The 26,483-nt window shown below is 38.1% G+C and overlaps 1 protein-coding gene across 2 annotated transcripts in view; it reads right to left on the reverse strand.

The window, feature by feature from the left end:
- The window catches only part of PRIM2 (DNA primase subunit 2), a 93,903-nt gene extending 69,470 nt beyond the window's left edge, over nt 1–24,433 (reverse strand). Inside the window, exons 1-6 of one of the 2 annotated variants that reach the window (XM_083858283.1) lie at nt 24,223–24,433; nt 23,438–23,541; nt 23,071–23,150; nt 18,017–18,137; nt 1,644–1,739; nt 670–807 (exon numbers count right to left, since the gene is read on the reverse strand). In XM_083858283.1, the coding sequence (XP_083714409.1) occupies nt 670–807; nt 1,644–1,739; nt 18,017–18,137; nt 23,071–23,150; nt 23,438–23,541; nt 24,223–24,376 (693 nt within the window). In that variant the 5' untranslated portion in view covers nt 24,377–24,433. Of the gene's footprint in view, nt 1–669; nt 808–1,643; nt 1,740–18,016; nt 18,138–23,070; nt 23,151–23,437; nt 23,542–23,969; nt 24,153–24,222 lie in introns of those variants that run through there. The other variant, XM_083858284.1, reaches the window with a different exon arrangement.
- Nucleotides 24,434–26,483: the final 2,050 nt, after the last annotated feature.

The following is a 26,483-nucleotide window of genomic DNA, read 5'->3' on the forward strand; positions in this document are numbered from 1 at the left end:
TCCTCATATTGTAAAACAAGCAATTCCTGAGCCGATCACCGAATTACTAACAGGACACTCACATAGTGTTTACCACACATGTCCTAACTAGATATGGTAACTCAAATGTTCATACAACAAAAACTTTACCTTTTGCATATGAGATATGTAAATATGCCTGACATATTCTGGATTATCCTCATTTGAGCTCACAGAACTCAACAGGGTTAAAAGGGGCCCACAAGGACCATCAAGCCCAACTCTTAAGTGGGTGACCTGTACAGAGACTGAGCTCATGACCATGGCATTATTAGCACCATGCTCTAATCAAGTGAGCTAATCTCAGTTCTTACCAACAGAACAGAGTAAAAACCCACCACTATTTCACTTGTTCCAACAAAAAGCTGTTGCAAAATGTTGTGGGAGGAAAGACAGATAGGAGTAGAAAAAACACTATCTCTGTGAGAAACAGTTTCTAAAATCCTCTAGCACAAATTGCTAAATACCATTTGAAATTAATGAACACTCAGCTCACAATGAACATTTTTTAGTGCTGCCAGTATTTGTAGTAAGGTTTCTGGTATTCTCCAGTTGGAAGCACATAAACTTAAAGCCCAAGAAGGCTATTGTCCACAAGTGTCAGCAAACCATACAACGAGAGTTGTAAAAATCAGACTTTATCTGACTTACCGCCAGTGCTTTAGACAATTTTGTTCTATAGTTGTTCAAAACAATCACATCAATCTCCTTAAATGGCACATAGGCAAAGCCATCTTTAATAAATACTCTTCTGGCTCTAAATAAATCCACAGCATCTGCAAGTCCAACCTGAGAAAGAAGAAAAACCCACATTGTGGAATAGCAAAATAAAACAGTAACAATGTTTACAGCCCTAAGACTGAAGACGGGTCAGTAAAGCTTTAAGTCATTTTCTATCTTTTAACACATCTCCAGACAAAACTCAAAGACTGTGAAATTAAATGTTGATTTAGGAATGGCTAATCATTATTTTGGTGGGAAAATATTGCTTGCTTACAGAAAGTCAAGCAACTAGGCAAAATAAGCTACTTCAAAGTTTGTGTCTACAAGTATTGACCCAATTATGTAACTTTGCATCACTTCAATATTTGAAAATGGATTTCTGTTTCAAACATCTGGAAATATTTGATTTGTATGTAAGCTACATACAGAAGGTTTTGCAAACTGATCTGGAACCCAACCAACTTTACTCCAAAGAATCCGTGGGACACATTACAAATGTTTTCCTCTCCCCTTGCTCTCTTGCAAAACCGATTTCTGACTAATACAGTCACACCAAACCTAATTTCAGCAATAGATGTTTGAGAATGTCTCCATCCTGAACAATCCCGACAGCCAGTTAAATCAAGTCATTTATCTGGGAAACATTAAAACTTAAGATCATTTTTGTGGCAAAAGTAAGGGATGGCAGAAGAGGACAGAAGACAATATTAGTAGTTCAAAGGTTCCTTCGTTTTCCCAGTCCCTCTCTCCACCCTTATACCCATGTGAAATAGAGAAACTCCCATTAGTCTTTTAGGTACTTGGATTTACTGTGACTATTAGGTAAAATTAAAATTAGTAACTTTGCATTTAATTGAGAGAGAATGAATGCATATCTGTGGGACTCAGCAATTTTTACTTACCTTATAAAACATTTGTTCTTTTACTGTAGCCAGACTGAAGCCAGGGGTTGACGCACTCAGCTCATTAGCCAATTCCTTTTTCAGGTCTTCACCAATCTAAAAATTAAGAATTGGTTTTAAAAATGTTAAAAGACTTTAGGATAAGGCATTTTTTATTTTATTACCATGAGCTAAAATATTGCTTAACCTGCACTATTATCAGTTTAGTTGAAAAGAGAAAAAGAGCTACATATTCAGCAAGTGATCACTAATAATTAATCAAGCAGAAACCAACAAAACACTAGTAGTCAATAGTGTTAAGCAACCTCCCCTCTGAAACAGAAGGGCAGATTTTACATGACAAATACTTTAAGCAACAATTTTAACAAGAACTGTAAACCACACAAGTCAACTTCTCTAAAATAAAACTTATGACAATCTTTGTTTGTCTCTAGATACGCATTAAAACAAAGCAAGATGAATAAATGGCAATTAATAAGGACTTAATCAGATTTTAACAAAAAACAACAGTTTCAGCTTATTTTTAAATACAGATTTAACAAAACTCTATCTAATCTTATATAAAGGAATTTAACTTTCTTTTTCTAAGGAGCGAGAATAATGGTATCTTTATTGTCCTCTAAGTGTTAGTGCTCTTGAAACAAGTAAGTTCTTGAAGCAAGTAAGTAAAGCAGCAATGCTCTAACTTAACAACTAGAAGTATTTTAAAATCACACTGTTTCCTAATAAAAAAACTTTATAGTGCATATATATAAATACACATCATAGAATCACAGAATATGCTGAATTGGAAGGGACCCACCAAGATCATGAAGCTCACTTCCTGGCTTAGCAGAGGACAGCCCAAAGGACAGCCCATGTGCCTGAGAGCACTGTCCAAACACTCCCTGAATTCTGTCAGGTGCTGCGACAGCTTCTCTGGGGAGCCTGTTCCAGTGACCAAACACCCTCTGGGTGAAAAACCTTTTCCTAATTTCCACCCTAAACCTCCTGTTACAACTTCAGGCCATTCCCTTGGGTCCTGTCACCGTCACCACAGAGAAGAGATCAGTGTCTGCCCCTCCTCTTCCCATCATGAGGAAGTTGCAGACTGCAACTCAGTCTCATCCAGGCTGGACAGACCAAGTACCTCAGCCGCTCCTCATACAACTTCTCCTCAAGGCCCTTCACCATTCTCATGACCCTCCTTTGGACACTCTCTAATAACTTTAGATCTTTCTTATATTGTGGCACCCAAATCTGCACACATCTGCATAACATGCTTTTGATTAAGTATAATGGGAGCAGTCCCTAGCTGAAAAGAATCAAAATATTAAGGAAAGCAGAATACCTTCTGAAAACATAGATGGACAGAAGTGTCACCAAATCATAACATGCTGTGTGACACTGCTCTCCATAAACTGGATGTGTGGTCCAATATCTACAGTGAACACTAATACAAGGTTGCAATCAAGGTAGTTTTTAGAGACTAGTCAGGAACCAAGCCCAGACCGTCACATGCAATAGATGCACAGACTCCAAATGCAAGATTAAGTCACCCAATGTCTTTCTTCTCCATGGGAAGGGATGTGCTTAAGCCGTTTTATTCTCTGAACGGAGCAGAGACCAACAGTTGGTTGACCAACCACTGTTGGTTGACCAACAGTGATATGCAGTTAAATGGGCATTTAAACAAAACTTTTTTCCTTCTCAATTGAAAAACCCAAGAAAATTTTAAAAACCACTTCTCTTGGAAGTCATAAGAAGGACAATTTCAAACCTGGAGGAGTAGCTTAGTGAAAAACAGTGTTTTGATATATGCATATGAAATAGCCAACGCAGCAATGCTGAGAAAGCTTACGGTTACCCTGTCTGCATCTTCATGTAATCTGTAGTACTCTCTCAGGAAAACCAGCTTTAAAAAATAATAATAAAGATGCCAGTAACACAGAAGAATGTAGCTTTGAAGAGAGAGGAAATACACAACAGCATTATATTTCTGCATGTAAAAATGTAAAGCTCAGCAGCCTGTAAAGAAAGCATTCTTCTTTAACAAAGTAGCTGTATCAAAACAATTAAATGTGTTTCTGTTAATTGAACAAGAAAATACTTTCTATAAAATACTCTCATTAGCAATCTTCTTGCTAGACTTTGAAAAATTCCTGCTTTTCAAACATGACACACTGAAACTATATACAAATTTCACAGTCGTATCAAAACTCCAATATTCCTTCCAGATGATGTATTTCTTGTCTAAGTAAGTGTAAGTCTAAGTCACTGCATCAGCCCGCAAGCCTGCTTTTCACCTATCGGAGACCTAAGTTTTCATTTTAATTCCAAAATAGTGGCTTCTATTTTCAAATATAACAGTTTTATGCATTCTTAGTAGAACTTCCTTAGGAGAACCTGTCCACCGTGTCATTCCAAACCCTCACTGACTGTATAAATACACTGATCAAATTAAAACAGTACAACACTTGCTATAGCAATGGTGGTTACAATTCCATTATTTCTTCTAGGATATCTTACTAAAAATAACTTCACCAAATCAAGCCAAGGACAGAGTGGCGGATTTTTTTTCAGAGAGCTATTGAAGGAGTCCAGAAACTGTTTTACAGACAGGCCAGCAATACTGGGGGGAGAACAAGAAGAGGGAAAGGCAAGGATTCCTTCCTTATTTGTTCTTCCACAACAAATTAGCTCAATTAACAACAAATTAGCTCAATTAGCTCAATTTCATCAACGAAACTTTTTCTTTCAGTACTACACTTTATTTCAAGGGAGATTTATTCCAAGCTTCACAAGTTTGTCTACATCCTTCTTTATTAGTAATTTGACCATATGAATTTTGTACAGACATAGTGACAGTCATTTTAGATTTTCTTGCATGTCACTAGGAAACAATTTAACATTGTTGGGGTAAAAGTGATCCTGGTGAACCCTCACAAAAAACAGGTTCATGCACCATTACTAAAGATTTAGATAAGACTGTGGACAGTGTTACCAAAATGCAGTTTTATCAGAAATTGTATTTTTTAAACAAACACAAATATTATTGCAAAGCACTATTTATTATATACATAAATGATATACATAAAGCTGTTAAATAATATACTTTTTACAGTCTCCAGAATCTTATAGGTTGGGCAAACATTCAGCAGCCCCACAAACACTTTACTCCTTGCCTTTTCACCAAATTCACATTGCCTTCATGTTTTCAGCTAATAGAGAGAAAGAGGAAGAAGAAACAAGGATAATCCTAGCCCCTAACTAAAGCTGGAAGATGAGTCCAGATTGCATTCAAAAATAAAACTGGCTTCCCTAAAGACTGGAACATGAAAAATAACCTTCCACTGGCATTAATGATTTCACTAAAGATTAACGATTAATGACATTTTCATGTCAAATTGACTGAAGGTGCAATGCAAACAAATACACTACTTGTAGTGTATCATGAAACACGTATCCCAGTTTTTCTTGGTTCAAATAAGCTAGAAAAGCTTCTTTTTTACTGTTGTTTTTGGGGGTTTTAATTATTTAAGTAAGAGTACTACAGTTTGTATATTTATTAATTTCATCCTAAAATAGCACCTGCAAAAACATATTCCAATAATCATTAAAAAATTAGATACACTTAAATACAGCATTTAGGATTCTAACTGAGATTGGAAAGATAAACAGGCTGCTTAACTTCTGACAGAACTTGGTGACCTTCACCAGATAAAACACTGTGTTGCTCAAAATATTAAATATATATATATACAGAGAGAGAATACTTCTAAAGGTCTCACATGGTCTTCATCTGACCTTCCACACAGAACTGATTAAACTCACCTCACAGAAAACAATTCACTAGTTTTGCCTTTTTGTTGTAGGCACTTTAGTAAGCTGCTTATCCCCATGTCAGACTTTGCTTTGCATAAGCAATAAACTCCAGGAAAAGGATCTTCCTTTTTCAGTGACATGGGTCAGGTACCACAGCTTGAAACAATTCCACAATTCATAGTAAATTTCTGAGACTTAGGAAAAATGAAAGACAGAAAAAGAGAGGAAGGGAAAGAAACAAGTACCCAGGACAAGTTGCACTATTTCTAGTTTTCTTGCTTTCTATGTGCAGTTTATTCGTTGACTTTTAATTACAGAACTGTCCTGGAAACACAAAGACACATAAATTTAGATTAAAATATGAATAATTTAATATGCAGGGCTTGGTTAAACAAACACAGTCAGTGAGGTAGTCCAAAAACTTCAAAATAAATTTGATATCCCTGCTCTGTTTTAATGAAGAGATAAAGATGCATGCACACATTATACTGCTATATATGTGCAACTATTTAGTTTTACTGTTTCTAAGTCTCCCAGTAAGGAACAAGAACTCCATTCACAAGTCCTTTCCTTTTCCAAGACTCAGCTTCCAGTATTTATGTGCATATGTCACTGGTGTCCTTAGAAAGTGAACTTCCTAAAATTTGCTTTCAGTCACTGAGCATCTGGTACTCAGGTGGCATAACACCCTTCCCAAAAACAAATGTCAATCTATACTTTGCTAAATTGTAACTCTAGGCATGAAGCAGAAATAATAATAATTTCCTAATCAATCTTCTCCATTGCCACACATCACACTAAAAACTAAGCTAGCACTAGAATACCAAAGTACTAACCTAGATACCATTAAATTTGAGAATATAAATTTAAAGTGTAATCAGCCAGTTAATGAATACTAGTTTGATTAGCAAAGGACACCATTCCCAGCTCTCCTACCAATTAAAAGGATGAAGAGCCTTAAAGAAGACATTCCAGATGCTCATAAATCTGTCATTCACAAACCTGATGATTATCAACTTCATTTTGGCCAAGCACAAATTAATTAAGAAGAAAATTTTATCTTCTAAAGTACTACAACTTGTTATTTTAGCTCAAGTTCAGCTTGCTGGCATACTAAAAATATAAAGGACAGCACTTGGAATTATTATCTATCCTTATCCATCAATTGAAACATTGTTTGGGCTTTTTTTTTTAGAGTCAAGAGTGGGTACCGAAAGAAAATTTTATGATCTGCCTCACTATGCAGCTAATTCATAATCACAGAGAAACTCAGTGATACAGGTTCAGTCTCCTACATTCCTGACACACATTTCCCTATATCCATTCAAAGGAAAGCTGAACAAAAAATTACTACAGATATACCAAGAAACACTAACATATACATGTTAGAGTCACACATGACTGAAGAGCTAACAGAAGACTCTTCTGTTAAATAGAGATCCTTCTGATAAATACATCAACAAGTTTTCTCTCATTTACAAATCAGGATAATAACATCAGATGCAATTTTAAAGAAACTTGTTAACAAATGTTTCTCTACATTCAATCACAGGATTGGCCAGGAAGAGTGTTTCAAAGTTGGCAGACCATTTTCTGAAGCTTATGTCCAAAACAGCAGATAGTAAATTCTACTTGCAGAGTAATTAGATCCTGCAGAAACTATCCTATCAGCTTTTATGCTGCTGTATTAAAGAACAATATAAACGTCTCCAAAGCTACTGCATTCACTGCTATGTAAAAAAAAAAAAAAAAATCATTTTTCAAACATTATTAACTTCATCCACTACTTAAAGAAAGAACACCGATTAGTCAAAACCAAATTTCTTCTTGTACGACATATGGGCATCATTTTAACAAATACACTATTTATTTCCCAATTTTCTCTTTTCTCATTCCCCAAAAGAATGTCTAAAATATTTATAGAAAAATGAGGAGACACTTGATGACACCTTTCTGCTTGTCTATACTAAGTTTCTTCCAAGAATCCAAAATTATCAACTGCTGAAAACTGAAAATCTATAAGGATAAGGTTAGGATTTGCTATTTTTTTCACCTTTTCCAAGCCTTTAGATAAATGGCAGTCAAGTATGACCTGGTCAATTACTGAGTGCCAAAGCACATTATCAGACAAGTAGTGTGGGTCCCCTTTCCACTTCTTCTACCTTAAGCTGAAGAGCCTGGTGTACAAGATCCTATTTTCCACTACATTTTTGGCACAGCTGCCATTTCAATTTTACTTCAGAAATCCAGAGTTACAGCAGAACATCTGCCTCAGGATTCAGACTGTATTCCAAGCGCTGTCCAGCTGCTTTCAGCTAGATTAGGAAGAATATTTTTATTCATCACATCTTTACTGCAGCCTTTTCTGCAACTTTCATTTCAAAGCACATAACTTTTTCAAAGCAGTTAGAGAATGGACCTCATCCAGAAAGAACATATATAGTACCTATTACAGAAGGATTCAGCCTTACCGTGGACTATAAAGTTCCTATTTAACTCAAATGATGAAGTACACAAAGCTATTTAGGAAGAATCATAGTGCCCCAGTGCTCTGAAGGGGCATAAACAACTGTACATTTTTGGTGCAGTTTGACTTTACTTCCACAAGTCAATTTTAAGCAATAAGAAAGACCTTCTAAGGGTCCATTTAGATTTCTGCAGATAATCAGCATCTGTTCCTAATCAAACTGAGATGATTGCCAAATTAAAACTTTTAATTAGCATTTTGCATCATTTACAAACTGTTGTTCATTATGTTTATGAAGGTGAAAAAGGACACCCCCAGTAGAAATATATTCTTTAATCACATCTATTACTCAATTCTACAATTTCATAGACTATCACCAACACCATATGTGCAAATAAATACAGGCAACTAGAATTACTGCAGCAAAATGCACCAGTTTTCTCCATGACTAATAACAAAGTAATGCTTACAGCTCAAGGATCCATTAGAGCAGAGTAAATAAAGAGCCCCCCCCATACATCCTGCCAGGGCACAAAAAGAAAAAAAAAATTTAAAAATCAAGCTTTATTTTAAAAGTCTGTGAGAGACTATTACCACTCATTTTAAGCTTAAATATTTTAATCAAACCTCATCCCATCTACCCATCCCTCAAAATGTTAGCTCACTAGAAAAACCAGGCTGCTTGGCAATCAACCCAATTACTTTTAGATAATTCACTACGGTTTTTAAAGCACTAATAGTATATGTTTCACTGTCTTATTTAACAAACTCTAGCACTTAAAAAAACATCCTATTCCTAAACCTTTCCACATGACTCTAAGCATGGAGTTAAATGACAGAATACGTATTTATGGCAGTAAGGCACATTTCTCACTTAGGCATCACTTATGACCTTTGCTGTCAACTGTAAGATAAATATCATTGGTTTTCAAGCAAAGGGACAAATACAATATTTAAGTAGGGGCAAAGTATGATACAATTCAGAACCATTTCCTTAGCAAATGCAAACCATAGCCTACTTGCATAGTTATTGTCTTAGCCTGAAATGAGTTTCCATGCAGTAATATAGACTCTAGACATTTCTACTTTTCTCCATCCTGCTTGGGAAAGGAAGAAATATTATTTGATGCCTCTGCAATGAGAAGCCATAAGCCCTATCAGAAGAACATTCTGGATTAAATACCTGCTCCAAAATAGATAATTATAGTCACAGCCCTTTAGTGGCTAGACATGATATTGAGTATTCTTTCAAATGTATCTGTCTTTAATAGGGACCCAAACTAGTCCCCAAACTCATTAATCCACATCTGACTTTAGGATCTTCTGTACTAAAGAAAGGCAGTCATAAAGCATTTTTTCAAGAAGCTGAACTATGAATATTTATACAACTGCCCCACTACCAAGATAAATGTTTTTGGAGAAAGCATAATAGTGATATCAGAAAGTCTCTCATAGGACTACTCTGATCATAAAAATGGAAATTAAAAAAGTTTAATTTCTACTGCTTAAAGCAGCTAAAAAAGCACTTCAACTGCATCATCAAAGAGCTACTGTGGAGAAAAATTCCATCGCTAATGCATTTTGCTCTTTCCATTTTATTTTGCAGTTCTTATTCCTTCCTCTCAAATGCCTGCAGATGCACTAAAGACCTTTAGCTCCCCCAACTGACTATTCCCATCTGCCATTCCTTCCCCATTTCTATAATCCAAAGCATTTATCAAAATAATGTGCTTTATAACAGCATCTAAAAATTAGGACATCTGATTCTGCAATAACTGGCTGTTACTCAAAAGATAAGGCATCTAAACTAGAAGTAATTTAACAGGGCATAATATTCTTCAAATTTCAAGAGGCTATTCAGAGGTAAAACAGTTCAATTTAAACATGATTTTTTTTCTGCTCTGTGGAGTAAAAAAGGCAGCACAGATGTATTCAAGCTGAAATATACTACACAGTTTATTTCTTTTGCACAATACAGAAATAGTGAACAGAAGCATTGCAGGAAATATAAATCCAATTATACAACATTCTTACACCACAGATTAAGACATAATAATGACTATTAATTTTTATTTCTTCTGGAAGCAACAAAGAGATACTAACAGTCTGAAGATAAAGAAACCAGAACAGTCAAAATGACGACTAGAATAATATCAAAAAATAAATTCAGAATTAAATTTTGCATTCTAACCCACTCCATATTCCAGTATGTAAGTTAGATTCCTGGAAAGGTACAGCAACAAATCAAAGCATCCAACAGTACTTAGGAAAAAACACGAGACAAGCAGCAATCCACGAGTGCCAAAAAAACCCAACTGTGTTAAGCCAATTTCATGGCCCTTATCACAGTGCACAGACCTCAGGGGCACAGAAAAAAGCAGGTGTCATATTGTGTTAAACACCCTTGAAGTCACCAAAAGACACTTTCACGTGCAAATGACCAAACAGTTCCAAACAGTTCCACTGAATCTTCTATAACCTGGGTTCAAAACCCATTGACGTGCATGGAAGAATTGAACTCAAAATAGAAGGATGTTTTAAGCCATGTTCCACAATCCAAGTAAAATTTAATACTTCAATTCCTAACCTGTATATTAAAACAGGAGCTGATCACATACTAAAATGCCATGAGGCTGGGGGCACTGCAGGAGCTCTAGAGAATGGCATCAGAGAAGACAATCTGATCTAAAACCTAAGGCTGTAAAAATGGCAAAGGACGCTCACAGAAATGACGAAACACCACACAAAGAAAGGCTTAAAGAAGCAACAAGAAAATATAATGACAGATAGAAGGGAAATACAAAGAGAAGGAAAAAACAAACAGTAACAGGAAAAAAAGCCTAACCTTTCTCAACTATTGGATACAAAAAGAAGAAATATGCTAGGTTTGATATTATTTTTAAAAAGTTAAAAGGCAAGTAAAGCAGCAGAATGACAACCACCACTGTGAGACTTGACTATACAGATGCAATGAACTTTGCAAGCAAAGCTGACAAATTCACGGACAAGGCAAATGGAACTACTGTCATCTTCAAAATGCTGTTGAAAGTGTTGAAGGGGAACCACCCCCTCTTGCCCTTATCTTTTTCAACCTTCGGATGTTTGTATTTTTGTAGTAGAGTTTCTCACAGATTGTAACATAAACAAAGTGATTGTTTATCATTCCTCTCTTGACTGACTTCTAGTTTGACCAGTGTAGCTGGAGAGGTGTCAACCTCATTTGTTCAATCCCTGGTCACTGTCCAAAATCTACATAAATCGAAGTCGAAAACATATTGCTCCTCTTTTTTCTCTTACAACTAACTGTGTGCATGTCCTTCATTCCGTGTCCTCTAACAACAACCCCTCACCAAAAAAAAACAACAGAAAACAAACAAAAAATTCTCCAAAACAACCACCCACCCTCCCCCCCCCAAAAAAAAAAAAAGACCACCACCACACACACACACAGCACTTTGAAAGTAACCACAGAACATTTTGTCCACCTGAACAGAAGAGACCGTAAGACCATCTCCAGGGAGAGAATGTGACTGGTTAAGGTGAACAGGTTTTGTGGGAAGTTTTCAGAAGAACCAAGTGGAATGGACTCAGAAGCCCATTAGATGTTCCAAATCAGCACAAGATATATCACAGACCTACAGCTGCAGATGCTAAAAGGAAAAATCTTCCATTTGATGTCTAAGAACAAGTGGCAGGTCTTGAAGACTTAAAATTATGCAAGGCAAAGCAGACAAAAGGCTGAAAGTCAGATTGAGGGCTTCAAAGGAGATATTTCTAACCATGTCAAGAACGGCTTTGTAGTTGAACCCCAAGTATCACTAGCCTGGAAAACCATTTATTTTATATAATTCCTTCATATCCTGAACAACATACTTTGAGATTAAAATATTTTCTTCAATGACTATAATATTTAAAAGATTCACAAATTTCCCTTTAAATATCTTTAAATCTGTTAGTGCTTTTTACTGCCAGAAACTGTCAGGCATCACTGATGTAATTACTCATTTATAGTAAGATTTTAATACTTTAATCTCCTAAATTGATGTAAATCTCAACTGCACACCTGTGTTTGCATATTCTCTTTGATGGGCTCTGTCACCTTAAATGTCAGCATTTACTCCTCTTGAGTGCTGCTTAAGGATTTCCGATGCTCCCTACGTGACTGACTTTGCACATAGATTATTTAATGTGCCTTGAGTGCTGAAAATTACATGGCATACATAAAAAGCTTTTGTATTTATCTGGATGATAGGAGTACTGTCCCTTAAACACCTTGATCTTTCCTTTTTTTCTAATATTTAAAGTCTAAAACAGACTAAAAACATTCTGAAATACCTTCAGAACCATTCTATTATTCTCCTTTTACTGTGATAGAAAACGAATCAATATATCAGGGGATACATTGTGCTCTTCAAGCACAGATTTATTCTTGTTTTCCTTTTACTCTCATCCTTTCTCAACATTTTATTCAATATCATGCACTCTACCTCTTGCTCATGCTGCCATAAATTGGTAGGTATAAACAATAATATCTCAGAGTACTGTAAAATTTTGAGCACCAAAGCAATGTTCCACTAGGTTGGGCAGCACCAGTCCAGGCAACTTCCACACTTGTCAGAGAAGAGACAAGCCAAAGCTATTCCTACAAGTCATTAAAGTGTAATCTACCTGTTAGTAGGTCAAAAAGGTATCTCAAATGCAAACTCAAATCAAGCTTCATTTTTTTTGCCAAGAAATCCAGGTCCTAGAAGCTTCTTACAGAATACTGAAGATGGACTAACTTTAAAAAGTTTTGTAAAAACAAAACAGCTTTGTAAAAACTTTCCAAAGAAGAACTCATGTAATCCTCAAATTTCCATGATTTATATTAAATGTAGAGAGGCTTATTTTCATAAACATTGTAAAAATTTTGAATTGTAGTAATCCTATGCATGTTCAGATATATTCATCATACTGAAGTCATCACATTTAGCTTGAGTATTGTGAGGTTTACAACCTTCCTCTTTCAAGTGAAGGGCATCTTTATAATCACGTAAAACTCTCCAGAGCAGGCATATACTAACTATTAAACACTGTGCCACATATTCTGCTCCATCAGCAATACAGATGTCAGCCACTAGACAAAAGAAATTCTATTAAAAAATTAAAACATTCATTTTTCTTAAATTCCATTTCTATTTTTAATTACAGAAAGCTCTAGCTCTTTGATTAAAATTTTCTTTAACCGTGAGATGAGAACTACTATCATATCAAACTCTCTACAGCTGACCATCATATTAAAAAGGTTTGGAAATAGGGTATTTTTTCTTCAAGTTGTTAAGAAATTCCTTCTTTCCAAAATTTGCAAAATAAGATCTTTTTATTAAGTATTTGAAGATCTTAAATATGAAAAGATCTTAACAACTTTATATGTTTTATCCATGGGTGGGACTGAAGATTTCTTGATTCTATAAAGCAATAATTCTCAATCCACAATTCACAAAATTTCAGAAATCAGTCTGCAAAACCCCTGCAAAATATATATGTATGTATATCTTTCTCATGCATATAAGTAAATAAGAAAACGTGAGAGGTGACAGTTATTGAATTCTCAATTTTAGGTTCACTTTGTTGGTGCTGTAAATGACAACAATGGTGACAAAACTGTACAAGACAATCCATTTATTCCTCCTCCTCACAGAAGAGCTGATCAGTTCTTTTAATAAATACTTAGAATCACTTCTTACAGTGATTTTTACAATTGTTAACCATGCTATGCCAGACTACGCCTAGGTCAAGCTTTAGCAGCTCTGGCCTTTTTCAGATTACAGTTCTGAAACCAGAACTATTATTTAGAAAATCCAAGGTGCCTCTCCTCTCATTAAAGAAATTTAACTAAGAGTTTATTAGTGCATTATAAGCAATTGAAAGCTCTATAACAGAATTTTTATCCATTTATCCATATAGAAAATGGATTGTAACATCAGAACTTTCTTTCTCTGAGGACCATCTTTTTCTAACAGGTAGAACACAAAGTTTGGTTTCTGTCCTGTTTTATGCACAATAAGGCATGAAAACATTGTAACTTCTATCAGGGATGCATGAGGTATGGAATAGTTCATCCTAATTTCCTTTTCAAAGGAAGTGTTTCCTTTTACAAATAGAACATTGAGAAAAACAATACTGCTTTTAGAGTGGCCTTACTTTTATAGGGACCTCTACACAGCTCCACAGCATTTAGACCTGTTTCAAGTACATATGGAATTCATTAGTAATATTCAAACATTTTATACATGATAGAGTAACGAAGGATTCATTTTGCCTAAATTCCCACAAGAATTGAAAGCAGGGGGTGAAAGCAGAAGTAAGGAAGTAGAATTTCAATGAAATGATGCTTTTTTACCTCAACAGGAGTAAGAAAGTAATATCTTCTTAATCATTTTGACATATTGAAGGCACATTCAGTAGCACAGAACCAAGCCATACTCATAGCTATTTCCAGAACCTGCAAACATTAATTTATTCTTACAAGCCTGAATGCTGAAACTGTAACAAGACAATATGAGGCTGGGGAATAAGCAAAAAAAAAAAAAAAAACCAGTTCCACAAACACAAACGGTCTGTTGAACCAGAGAATGGCATTTCTAATAGTCTCTCAAAGACACAGGAAAGCCTCTGTTACTCTTAACACTGCACAAATCCTATTTTACCAACAGGCACTGATGCCAGATATTTCAGTCCAGCAAAATATAAGGTACATCAGCCACATATCTTAGAATAGTTAAGTTATTCTAATATGCAGTATTTTAAGAGAAAGGCTTTCTCAGTGGAGTGATGATTGCATGTTAATTTTTATTCACTCAAGTTTACAATGAGAGCTACAGGCAAAGCTGGAGTTGCCCAACAAAATATTTCATAGCTGCAGAGCAAAGCACTGTTAAAACCATTATTGCAGACACTGCAATAGACATTTTCCTTTAATCTACTCAGACAAACAAAATGGTATATAACAGCAGGAACTCTTTTATAATATCCCTAAAATACCCACAACGGTTGTTTGTCTAAACAGATGTTGCATTTTCAAGGTTTTTCATCAAAAGAAATAGAATGAGTTTAAGTCAAAAAGAAAAAAATTTGAATTTAAGTTACAATTAGAAAACAAAAACTGTGGAATAAGAGCATTTACAGAATTTTGGACAAAATATATTCTGCATTCTCCATAGCACGTACTTAGTAGGCAAAAATCAGATTGTCTATTCAAAAAATAGGATAATTTACATGTGTGTGTATGTATTAAAATCTAAGTTAAAATAAAACTTATTTAATTGTACATCATTTCTCTTAAAATAATAAATAAATCTTTAACCACGATTTGTAGCTACTGTATTTAACGCCAGCCTCTAATTTTGTATTATTTAAGCTAAATCATGGTCTTGGTTATACACCTATAGCTCCAGGAACTCCTAAAATTTGCACAAACAAGAAGAGTCAAAATGGTTTTTAGTATGCACAAACATGTAACCATATGTCCCCATGGAGACGATAACACAGAAAGCTACATTACTGAGCAATCCATACAGGATTTTCATACTTGGGTTATTCAATTTTAACTACATCCTCAACAGCTATTATAAGCATTCACTGAATGCACTTATTGTTAATTTCCGCATAGTTTTCCAGATGTCAGTGTTCACAAATGAAACAATGCACAAAGTCCCCAGGTCACTGTAGTTTGCTGCAGTTTCTACAGCAAGCAGCCAAATCTTAAAAGTAATTAGTAGATTGCGAAGGATCTAGAGAAAACTTTAGGAATAAAAAACATATTTTGACCACAATTATTTTTCAACTGAAGTGAATAATGTGATGAGAACGAACTGCACATACAAATCACATAAGAATCAAACATAGCCATTGCTTTTCTCATTACTGAAGCATTTAGGGTGAATTATCACACAGTTCACCAAGACAGCAATGTAATTTTAACATCAGTGTTATTTGGCCCAGATGGCTAGATAAGGCAGATAAGACCTTATCTGAGGAACACAAACCAGGGACCCCATAAAATGCATCCCAGAGTCCTGAGAGACTGGGGTGATGTAACTACAAGCCACTCCCCATGATATTTTAAAAGTCATGGCAGCTAGAAGTTCCAGATGAACAGAAAAAGGCAAACATCGTACCCATCTTTAAAAAGCTTAGAAAAAATCCTGTGAACTACCAACCAGTCAGCCTCATCTCTGTGCCTGGAAAGATCATGGAACAGATCCTCCTAAAAGCTGTACTGAGGCACATGAATAACAAGGAAGTGATTTGGGGCAGTCAGCATGGCTTCACCAAGGGCAAGTCCTGCCTGACCAAACTAGTGGCCTCCTATGATGGAGTGACTACATCAGCAGACCAGGGAGGGGCTACAGATGACATTTATCTGCATTTCTGCAAAGCTCTGACACAGTCCCCCACCAACATTCATCCCTCCAAACCGGAAAGAAATGGATGCAATGGGAGAACCAATAGATGGATAAGGAAGTGGCTGGATGTCTATATCCAGAGGGCAGTGGTCAATGGCTCAGAGTCCTGATGGACATGGGTGACAAATGGTGTCCCTCAGGAGTTCATATTGGGACCAGTGTTATTTAATATCTTCATTAATGACAGAGGCAAAGGGATCGAGTGCACCCTCAGCAAGTCTGCAGATGACACCAAGCTGAGTGGGACTGGTGACACACCTGAAGGACAGAATGGCATCCAGAGGGACATGGACAAGCTTGAGAAGTGGCCCAGGGGAATCCCATGCAGTTTAACAAGTGCAAGGTTCTGCACCTGGGTCAGGGCAATCCCTGGTATCAATCCAGGCTGGGGGATGAGCAGATCGAGAGCAGCCCTGACAGGAAGGACTTGGGAGTGCTGGTGGATGAGAGGCTGGACATGAATTGGCCGTATGCACTCATAGCCCAGAAATCCAACTGTGTCCTGGGCGGCACCAAAAGCAGAGTGGCCAGCAAGAGGAGGGATGGGATTGATGGCCATAAACTAAAACACAGGGAGTTTCAACTCAACATGAGGAAGAACTTCTTAATGCTGAGGGCTGTAGACCACGGGAATAGGTTACTCAGGGATGCTGTAGAGTCTCCCTCTCTGGAGACATTCAAAACTCACCTGGATGCATTCCTGTGTAACCTGCTCTAGGTGACCCTGTCTTGGCAGGGTGATTGCACTGGATGATCTCCAGAGGTCCCTTCCAACCCTAACAGTTCTGTGATCCCGCCCCTCTGCTCCACTCTGGTGAGACCCCCACCTGCAGTGCTGCATCCAGCTCTGGGGTCCTCAGCACAGGAAGGACATGGACCTGTTGGATTGAGTCTAGAGGAGGGACACCAAGATGACCAGAGGGAAAGAACACTTTTGTATTAGGAAAGGCTGGGAGAATTGGAATTGTTCAGCCTGGAAAAGAGAAGGCTTTGGGATGACCTAATTGTGGCCTCCAGTACTTGAAGAGAGCCTACAGGATGGAGAGGGACTTTTCACAAGGGCTTGTGGTGACAGGACAAGGGGGAATGGCTTCAAATTGAAGGAGAGTAGGTTTAGATTAGAAGTAAGTTTAGACTAGGAAAAAATTCTTTACTGAGGGGAGTGATGTCCTAGAATAGGCTGCCCAGAGGAGTCATAGACATCCCATGGCCGGAAGCGTTCAAGGTGAGGTTGGACAGGACCCTGAGCGACATCTACTGAAAGGCGTCCCTGCCCACAGCAGGGAGTTGGAACCAGATATATATAAGATCCCTTCCAACCCAAACCATTCTATGACCTATGATCTAATTCACCTGAAATTTTGATTCAAAAATACTTATCAGCTTTACTAAACCTTGTTAACTTACCTGTGTAATTACACATTTTGTCAGCTGTGTTCATAGACCTGAAGTAGACTGAACTTCTCTTGCTGTAGCACAAAATTACAGCACTTAATCCTCACGTACACTGTTCCCCAAGTTTAGAAGTTCTGTGTGGTCAGGGTTTTTTTTTAAACCATAACTGGACTTTTTATTTTTAAAACACAATTGCTAAAACTATCTTAATGAAAATTTTAAATCATGTGCAACATAAATATAGAAAGTAACATACTTACAGCTTCAAATGACAAGTTAACATGTTCCAGGAATTTCTGCATTAAACCACCAGTTAGTTCATTGAAGCGATACCGGAAGAGATCCATTTCTTGTTGAAGAAACCAACGCCTGAGATCCTCACTGCAAAAAAAAAAATTAAAAAAACATTTTCTGAATATATCTTATTTCTTTGCTTGAAAACTAGACCGGAAACCTAGTGAATACAACAGTAATACTGACTTTGGCATGTGACTCACACACTGAGAAGCTTGGAAGTGAAGGCAGGAAACCTTCAGTAATGCACACTCAATGAGAAAAGACTTGCGGAGAGGCAATACTTTTTACTTGTTTTTGATAAAAATACTCAGTTGTAGATAACATTCTCCCTTGGTATTTAAAGGACAGGCTTTTCCCTAAAACATGGCACAATATTTCTTCATTGTACAATTAACATCACAATTAATGTGACGAGGCAAATATATTTTGAAGGCTACTTCTTTTAATTCTCATTTTTGGTGTATCTACAGCTGAAGAAATATGCATGCATCTCAGGAAACATGACAATAGTGCACTCTTTTCTAGGCAACAAATAGCCTAGAAATAGGCAAAAAAAATATGGCAATGAAGTTGGGTAAGGTACACATATAGAACATCTAACTCTCGACAAAAGAGAAAAAGGGGTTTAGCAACTGCAGGTGAAAAAGTAGAAGAATCAACAGATACACAGGGACAGGAGTCAGAAGACAAAACAACACTGAAGCCAGTCCAAGTACTCTAAGTACTCATGGAACTCTTCCTATCCTAGTACTCAGATTCCCAGGCACCAGCACACTACTCAAAACTACAGCAAGGAGATACCAGAGTGCCAGTAAGAAAAGCCACTCCATACATGCAAGGACAGAATGCAGATGATGCTGTATCTCACTACCACAGGGCACTCTCTTAAACTGGCATCTGAAGCTACCCTGTGGCCCACTGCCATTGGAATTCACAGAACACAAAAATATTGCAGTCTTGTATGTTCTCTTTACAATATTTAAGCATCTTTACCCATAGGGAACATGTGAATCACAAAAGAGTTGTTTGGGGTTTTGTGGAGAAAACCTCTGCTTGAAATATGGCTTGAAGGAAATTATTATTACAAAAAAATATTATTACATAAAACAGCCAAACAGAAAGGTTGTTAAGATGCTTCGTAAAATATAATCCTGTGGACAGTCTCAGTGCTTGGGATGTAATAATAATCACACACCTATGTGGATTCTTCCTACAGCTGAGAAAATGATGTATACGTCCAGCAAATACTTTTAAACTGATTTTACTAGGATCATCATCATTAGGGCATTATTTATATTACTTCTAAAGCCAAACCATATTTTATACTCATTATTCACATGAAAAAAAATTGTACACTGTCATCTTAAACTCATAATAAGTAACAATATTTATTATCAAAACCCCAAGCTTAACTGAAAAGCAACGTCACTGTCATTAGATAACTAACCAAGCTGCTGCTGAAGCTGAGAGAGTTGCAGTTCATTGAAGTGTATATGTTGAGAATATCTCCTCATTTTGTGCCACTTAACTTTCTGGTGTGCAGATTAGTCAACAGTTTAAATCATTTCGTATGTTCCCAATTATAAAAATAATATTGGAAAACAGTCTCTTTTCATATAGGGAACAGCACTTGAGGGGCTGGGGTTGGAATTAGAAACACTCTTCATCCCAAAGAGGGGCAGGAAAAATCAGCATACTTGTTAGGAAGCATGAACATAGAAGTGCTTTAGGACAGGCATGCAAATGCTTGTAAATCTGGAATTTAAGACTAGTAGCTCACATTCCACAATTAATACAAGAGTTCCAACAACTTAACACTGATTTATGAAAACTCTGGGCATGGGCCAGATCACCGCTTTACTAGGCAACCAACACTAACAGATTACTCAGAGTTTAAGTGTTGAAGACTAGACAGCAAGGGGAACATGGGTACAGGTAAAACAAGAAAGGAAATGCTACTCAACATAAAGAGGCAGCAATTTTAGCAGAGAAGTCTAATTTATCATACAGAAAAAAATGTCAGGGACTAGTGAACAGGCCTTGCTAAGTTTGAAATAGAATCTATGTCCTTGTTACGTGACACAGACACAAATCAAGCAAAACAACATTTAAAAAAGGCATAAAAGTATGTTTGAACATTTCCTGGATAAAAGAGTTTTGCTGTCAGAGCAGAGGTAAAATTTATTTCTTCTATCTTAAGGAAGTAAAGTGAAAATTATGCTCCTGAGACTTTCAAGGTTCTTCATAACTAATTTGCTGTGACAAGAGACGCAGTAGACAAAAGCAAAGATGCACACTCCCTTCCACATGCAAATAAAATTATGTTTACGTCTGCATCTGCCATGAAAGCAAATGAAACAAGATTATTCTATTTCCTCATCTTGACAGATCTAAGGGACATTAGAAGAGGTGTAAAAGAAGGGTATGGATGAGACTGTTCTCTTGAGACTGTAAATACCCTATCATACAGGAATAAGCTTTAGTCTTGGATTTCAGAAAGCAGGAGGGAGGTCAAGAGATTATGACTACTTCACAAATTTAACTGACCAGAATGGAGAAGCTGGTCACTTCAGATCACATGAAAACCAAATCAAAAAAATCCAATTTAAAAGTGAGGACTGATTAGAGACAAGAAAAAAAAATCGATATAAACTTTTACCTCTGGATGGCACTGTTGGCCAATTGAAAACTGAAAAAGCACTATCACAGGAAGATGTAAACACAAGTACACACAGCTGCCTCAGGAACTGAATTCAACCTAGTTTGCGGTTATGTCTATTTAAGTGCACTTTTTCAATCACTCCTACCTTAACATCTTTCTTCAATTAACCTAATGATTTGTTCCAAGCTTATTTTTCTGACCTAAATACTTGAAGTACAGTATATTCTATTTGCCTCCCAATTTTATCTTCCGGGCACTTGCCAGTTGTAGACGACAGAAATATTCCCAAAGTAGTTGCTTTTCAAGAGAGAATAGAGAACACTAGGTACAGGCTCACCTCATAGTTCTTAGTATGCCATTTTCCATGTTACAAGTAAGCACTAAATCCACCTTTTCAAAGTACAAGTTAAAACTGACTAAAAGCTGCTTTACCAAAATGCAGCAGGTACATATAAATGGGAATACAAAATGGCATCTGAAAGTTGTCTAAAGGGTGCCCCAGAGCTCTACCCAAACCCTCCTCCCTCTAAAGATGTCTTTCCCCCTAGATTATGGCCCAAAATAGCTTGTATTCAACAAGCTGCCCACACTTGTCCTACCTATAGTCTAATTTTTAAGATACTTCCCCAAATCACAGGGTTCGAACAGTATCTCCAGTTTATTTACTAAGCAAGAACTTCAGTTAGATTCTCACCTTCCACAAGAGCAGAATTTTCATCAACTACCAACACCTTCAAAGCATCTCATCTCCCACAAAAAAAGTAATGGGTCTAAATAATCTAAATAATAACTAAATGCTTAAAGTAAAATTCTGGCTTTGGATTCAAGCCAAACTGATTATTCAAAATGCCACTAATACAAACCACTATGTTTTCAGGGGCCCTTTAGACCCCAGACTACTTGAGGATACTACTTTTCAGGGGGTTTTGATAAACTTACAATACAGGTAAAGCAAGATATTGTCTTGTGAAAATCAGCAGGACTAGTATGATTAAGGCAGTTTATAAAAATACAACAAACATGGGCACTAGAAAGAAGGAAATATGACACTTGTTATTCACAATCACAAATCATACACGTAGAATACAGACAGGATTTCAGCTGCAATTCTCTTATTCCTTCCGCTCCCTTCTTTCAGGATTTTGAGCTACACTATCAGAGTCACTGCAGTGAAGGCTGGTATTGGTCTCCACATCCACAACCTGTTCCTCATTGTACATCCATCATGGATCTAGCAGGCTCATTAATCACACACATTGACAAAACATCTTCAGCACACCTCAGATGTCTTTTGAAAGGACAACAAGATGGAACATGAACGATCTGGAAGCTTTCAGGATGTTTAAAAGTCACCCAGGGCCTGTCATGGGGAGACTTCATCCATCTGGAGGCAGGCTTTTGAGGCTACTTCCTACTCTAATCAGATATTCTGCTGCAGGAATCCAAAGTCATTTCAAAGAAAAGCCCCATCCATTCCAGCCCCATATCCTGGCTTAGACACCAATCCCTCCTACTCACCTTCCCTGTCTGCTTTTGCTTACAAATCTGTATCCATAGCAGCACTTCTGTCATGTCAGCTATAACAGTATCATAATATGCATTCTATCACAATCACTTAATTAAAATGAACTGTATTGTAGCCTTAAGTGCAATCAAATTAACAATTCAACACACTTCATATCTGCCAGTTTTAATTCTAAAAAGACTGCAGTGATAAGGAATAGAGTTCACACAAATGTATAACCAAACTACTTGCAGACACGAAGCACTGACAACATCTAATTTCATCTAAAAACTTTATGGGACCAAGTTTTTGTTTGAAATTTCACATAACAAAAAAATTGCAGTGCAACCAGCCACAGCAATGAATATGGACAAAAAACAGAGGCAGCCGATGAAACCTCAAACTCAGATGTTAATTTCAGTCAGTCAGAAACAGTGCTCTCTATACAATAACATGAAGCCCATTTAGTCAGGTCTTTGGTCGGTAATCAACAGTTAGCATAGAAATTAAACTATGTTATCAATCACTGCAAATCCCTGACAAACAGTTAATATGGATGTGCTTTCATGTTTTTAAAAAGCTATAAAGAGACTCAAATCAAATATGTGTGTTTAAAAGCCAAAGTTTGTCAATTTTTTAGTTATTACAAAATCCAGATATTAATTTATTTCACATATCCGTTTTCATCACAATTGAAATCAGATTCCTAGCAAAAAATGCTCTTTGAGCCTACATCCCTCTTTAGTAGCTATGCAACTCTAAAGCATCTGTAATGTCTATAATAAAGCACTGCAGTATCTGTATACATTTAAAACTAATAAGAGTACAGCATAATCCAAAAAAGTACTTACGACTGGCAGTAGGCAAGGCGTAGTATGAAATGAGAGATATGATCTTTTCTTCTTGCCTCATAATCATCTTCAGCCAAAGCCTATAGAACATATTCTTATTATTTCCAAGAAATAATCTCTCCCAGATTAAAAATTCACAATCAAATTATATTACTATTCAACAGTGTATTAACAGTCATCTTTTAGACAATAAATGCCAAATTATTGAGGAAGGAGGTTACCCTAAAGAAACATACACCTTCAAAGAAAAACTACATCTCTGACAAAATTACAGAACTGCCATTTAGAAATAGCTTTTATTCATTATTCTTGAGAGATATAAAGAAAATAAAGCGCAAGACAGTTTCGTGTCTTGATCTCTACTCACTCTGTAGGGAAACTTCAGTTTCCGGAGCTCACCCCCCAGCTTACTCTTGTACACATCAGTACCTCTTACATAGCTCACACCGAGATTCTCAACTACTTTAAGCACTGGGCAAAAAAAGAAAAGGTCCATGTTAGAGACGACATGCTGAAATCAAACATGACAGCTTGGGAAAGGCACAAACTGGGGTAAGGCCACGGGAATTGCTCTCAGTGGTATGAGGAGCAGGAGGGTGAGAAACACGGAGGATGAGGCTGGCCCCGCAGTCCCGAACAGCTGGTCCAGTTCTGGGATCCACACTGTCAACAAGGAAAGGGAGAGCTAACTCTGATGGATCGGCCTCCCAACATCGGTTTCAACTCTAATGGAAACTTGGATCCAGCAATTTTCAGGACTCCAGGGGAACCTCTGGCCGCCAGCCACAAGGACCTGAAATGCAGTACTGAGACAACACCAAACATGTCACAGCTACAGAATGCGAACCGTGCCCATAAACCCCCCGTGCAAACCGAAACTACACAATCCCAGCAGCTACCGTAAACGCTCCTTGGGAAATCTGTCCCGGCTCTCCGAAACGCCCAAAGCCACGCATTTTCCTTTAGCGGGAGCTCACTGCAGCGGGAGCAGCCGGCCCAGCTCCCGGTTATGGCAGGCGAGCAGAGCATCCAGGCCCGCCAGGAATACACACAGCCAGGAAGGGAAGGATTCAAAGTACCGAGGGGAGAGAAGGGGAAGGGGAGAACGGGGGAGGAGGAGGAAGGTGCAAAGGAGGGAGGGACACTACTCACGCTTCAGGCGGTCGACAGCAAAGCTCTCAAACTCCACCAGGGAGATGGTTTCCGTGGGGGGCTCCAGGTAAAACTGCAGGCTGTGAGGATACTGCTCCCGCCGGTCTCCAGCCAGCCGACAATGCTTCTGCCTGTCTCGGCTGGAGAACTCCATCTCCTTCGCCCCGAGGCTGTCTCTGACCCCGTCCCGAGCCCCGCTCCCGCCGCTCCGCCCGACACGACCCGGCAAGACCCCGAGCTCGGCCCGCCCGGCCCCGCGCCCCGGCTTCCCGCGCTCCGCCGGCCCCGCCCACTTCCGCACAGAGCCGCGCCTCCTGCACGGCCATTGGCTGCTGCAGCGATGTGGGCGGGGCCATGATGAACGGTGCCCACACTTGGCATGGCGGTCCCGGCACGGGCGGGGCAGTGCCCACTCCCGGCATGGCGGCCCCGGCACGGGCGGGGCGGTGCCCGCAGGTGCCCACACCTGTCACGGCCGCTTCCGGCACCGGCATGTTCTGCACTGTTCCAGAGTTTTATAATTTTGTCACTTTTCCAAGAGAACTGCAGGATTTACTATTTTTGCCGCTATGTTGGCCATTTTGCTGCAGCTGGGGTTATGTTGTTTTATGCCCCTGCCACAAAACGCTACTTACTTACTAATTTTTCCCTAAAAGCTGGTTAATGATTTTGCAAGAAGTTCAGAGCGTAGAAGGGTGGGAAATCAGAACCGGTTTACAGTTTGTACCAAGCGAGTGAGTAGCTTAGGCTGTCGGGTTCCCAGGAGCCAGGGCAGGATGGCGGCGCAGGGCAGGCCCCAGGCCCGTGTGCGGGCCAGCGCAGGGAGCCATCCCCAGTGCTCTGCCCGCAGCTGTAACAAACACCGCCTGCAGCCGGCCTGGGGCTGCGGCCGGCCCTGCACTGCGGGATCATGGGGTGCCGAGCTCAGCCGAGGTGGGGTAACCCACCTCACCTCCAAAGCAAGGCGGCCACGTCCACACTGCCCGCAGCGCACATTCCCGTGCTCCTGCTCCTTCTCAAACTGCAGCGTCTCCTCTTTGGCCTGGGCCAAACCACTGCCACGCCAATATCTGAACATTTTAGCAGGATAGAAAGTTAAATTTCATTTTCCAGAACTCCTCTGTAATTTTCCAAGGGAAAATATGCTATTGATATATTTTTATGTATTTTATATATATATATATATATATGTAATATTTAACCGGAAGCAAGTTCATATCTTTATATATATATATATAACGTTAACCTGAAGCAACATTTTTATCAAATAGACACTGGTCATCCCACAGAGTTTCTTCCCTTCACCACCTGGCTGCAGTCTGAGTTGCTTAGGATTAAGGAGTGCATCTGCGAAAATCTTCCTAATATTTGCAAGAATGTGGATCTTTTGCCTTTGACCAGCGTGTTAATACCCAGGACATCTTACAGAGATGGCAACACACTGTTCGGAGCAGGTCAAGGACTTCCCACATTTGCTTGGAGTGCTGTACCCAGCCTGGACGAGAGGGGGAGAAATATGACAATGCTGAGGAGCACAGCAGAAACCAGAGATGCTTTTCATTATAATTAAATTTAATTTCTACTCATGTTTTGGGTTTTGACACATAAGCAGCACCACACCTTTGGAAACCAAGGTTTGCAGTTTGCTGTCCATCGCTAATTCTACTGAGCTACGTCCTGCTGATTTCTGACAGGTCAGTAGCCATGTCTACATCTGTTGTTTTCTTTTATTTGTTTAACTTCTAGGGATTTTTTTTCCTTTCTTACTGAGTATTAATCCCCAAATTGTCTGTAATTAGGTGAAGATCTACCTATTTGTTTGGGGTTTTTTTTAATTTCAGTTAACTGGTGACACTAACAGCATTGCAAAAAGTCACGGAAGATTACTTCAGCAGAAATTAAGAATCAAAATTAGCATCTATATTATTAGACTTAATTACTATATTACTACACCTAAATAAAACTTACAACACAAGACCTTACCCTTTCACACAAAAATCATTTTCTTGGGAAAAGAATAGACAAATGAAAATTTTTCACCTTGGGGTAAATCCCCCCTCAAGTTTCAAACTTTCTTACTGATGCATCTATTAAAACCTAGAGATGGTATTAATTTCTCACTATGTTTTGGTTACTTTTTCCTAACTATATTTTCACTACTCCCACAATAACATTACCACTGGGGGCTGATTTTTAAAGTATTTTTTAAGAGAATTATTGATGTTGTAACAACCCACCTCACAAATGTTTTACAACAACAT

This window comes from Zosterops lateralis (genome assembly GCF_965231275.1).
Source record: "Zosterops lateralis genome assembly, chromosome: 3".
NCBI classification, from domain to species: Eukaryota; Metazoa; Chordata; class Aves; order Passeriformes; family Zosteropidae; genus Zosterops; species Zosterops lateralis.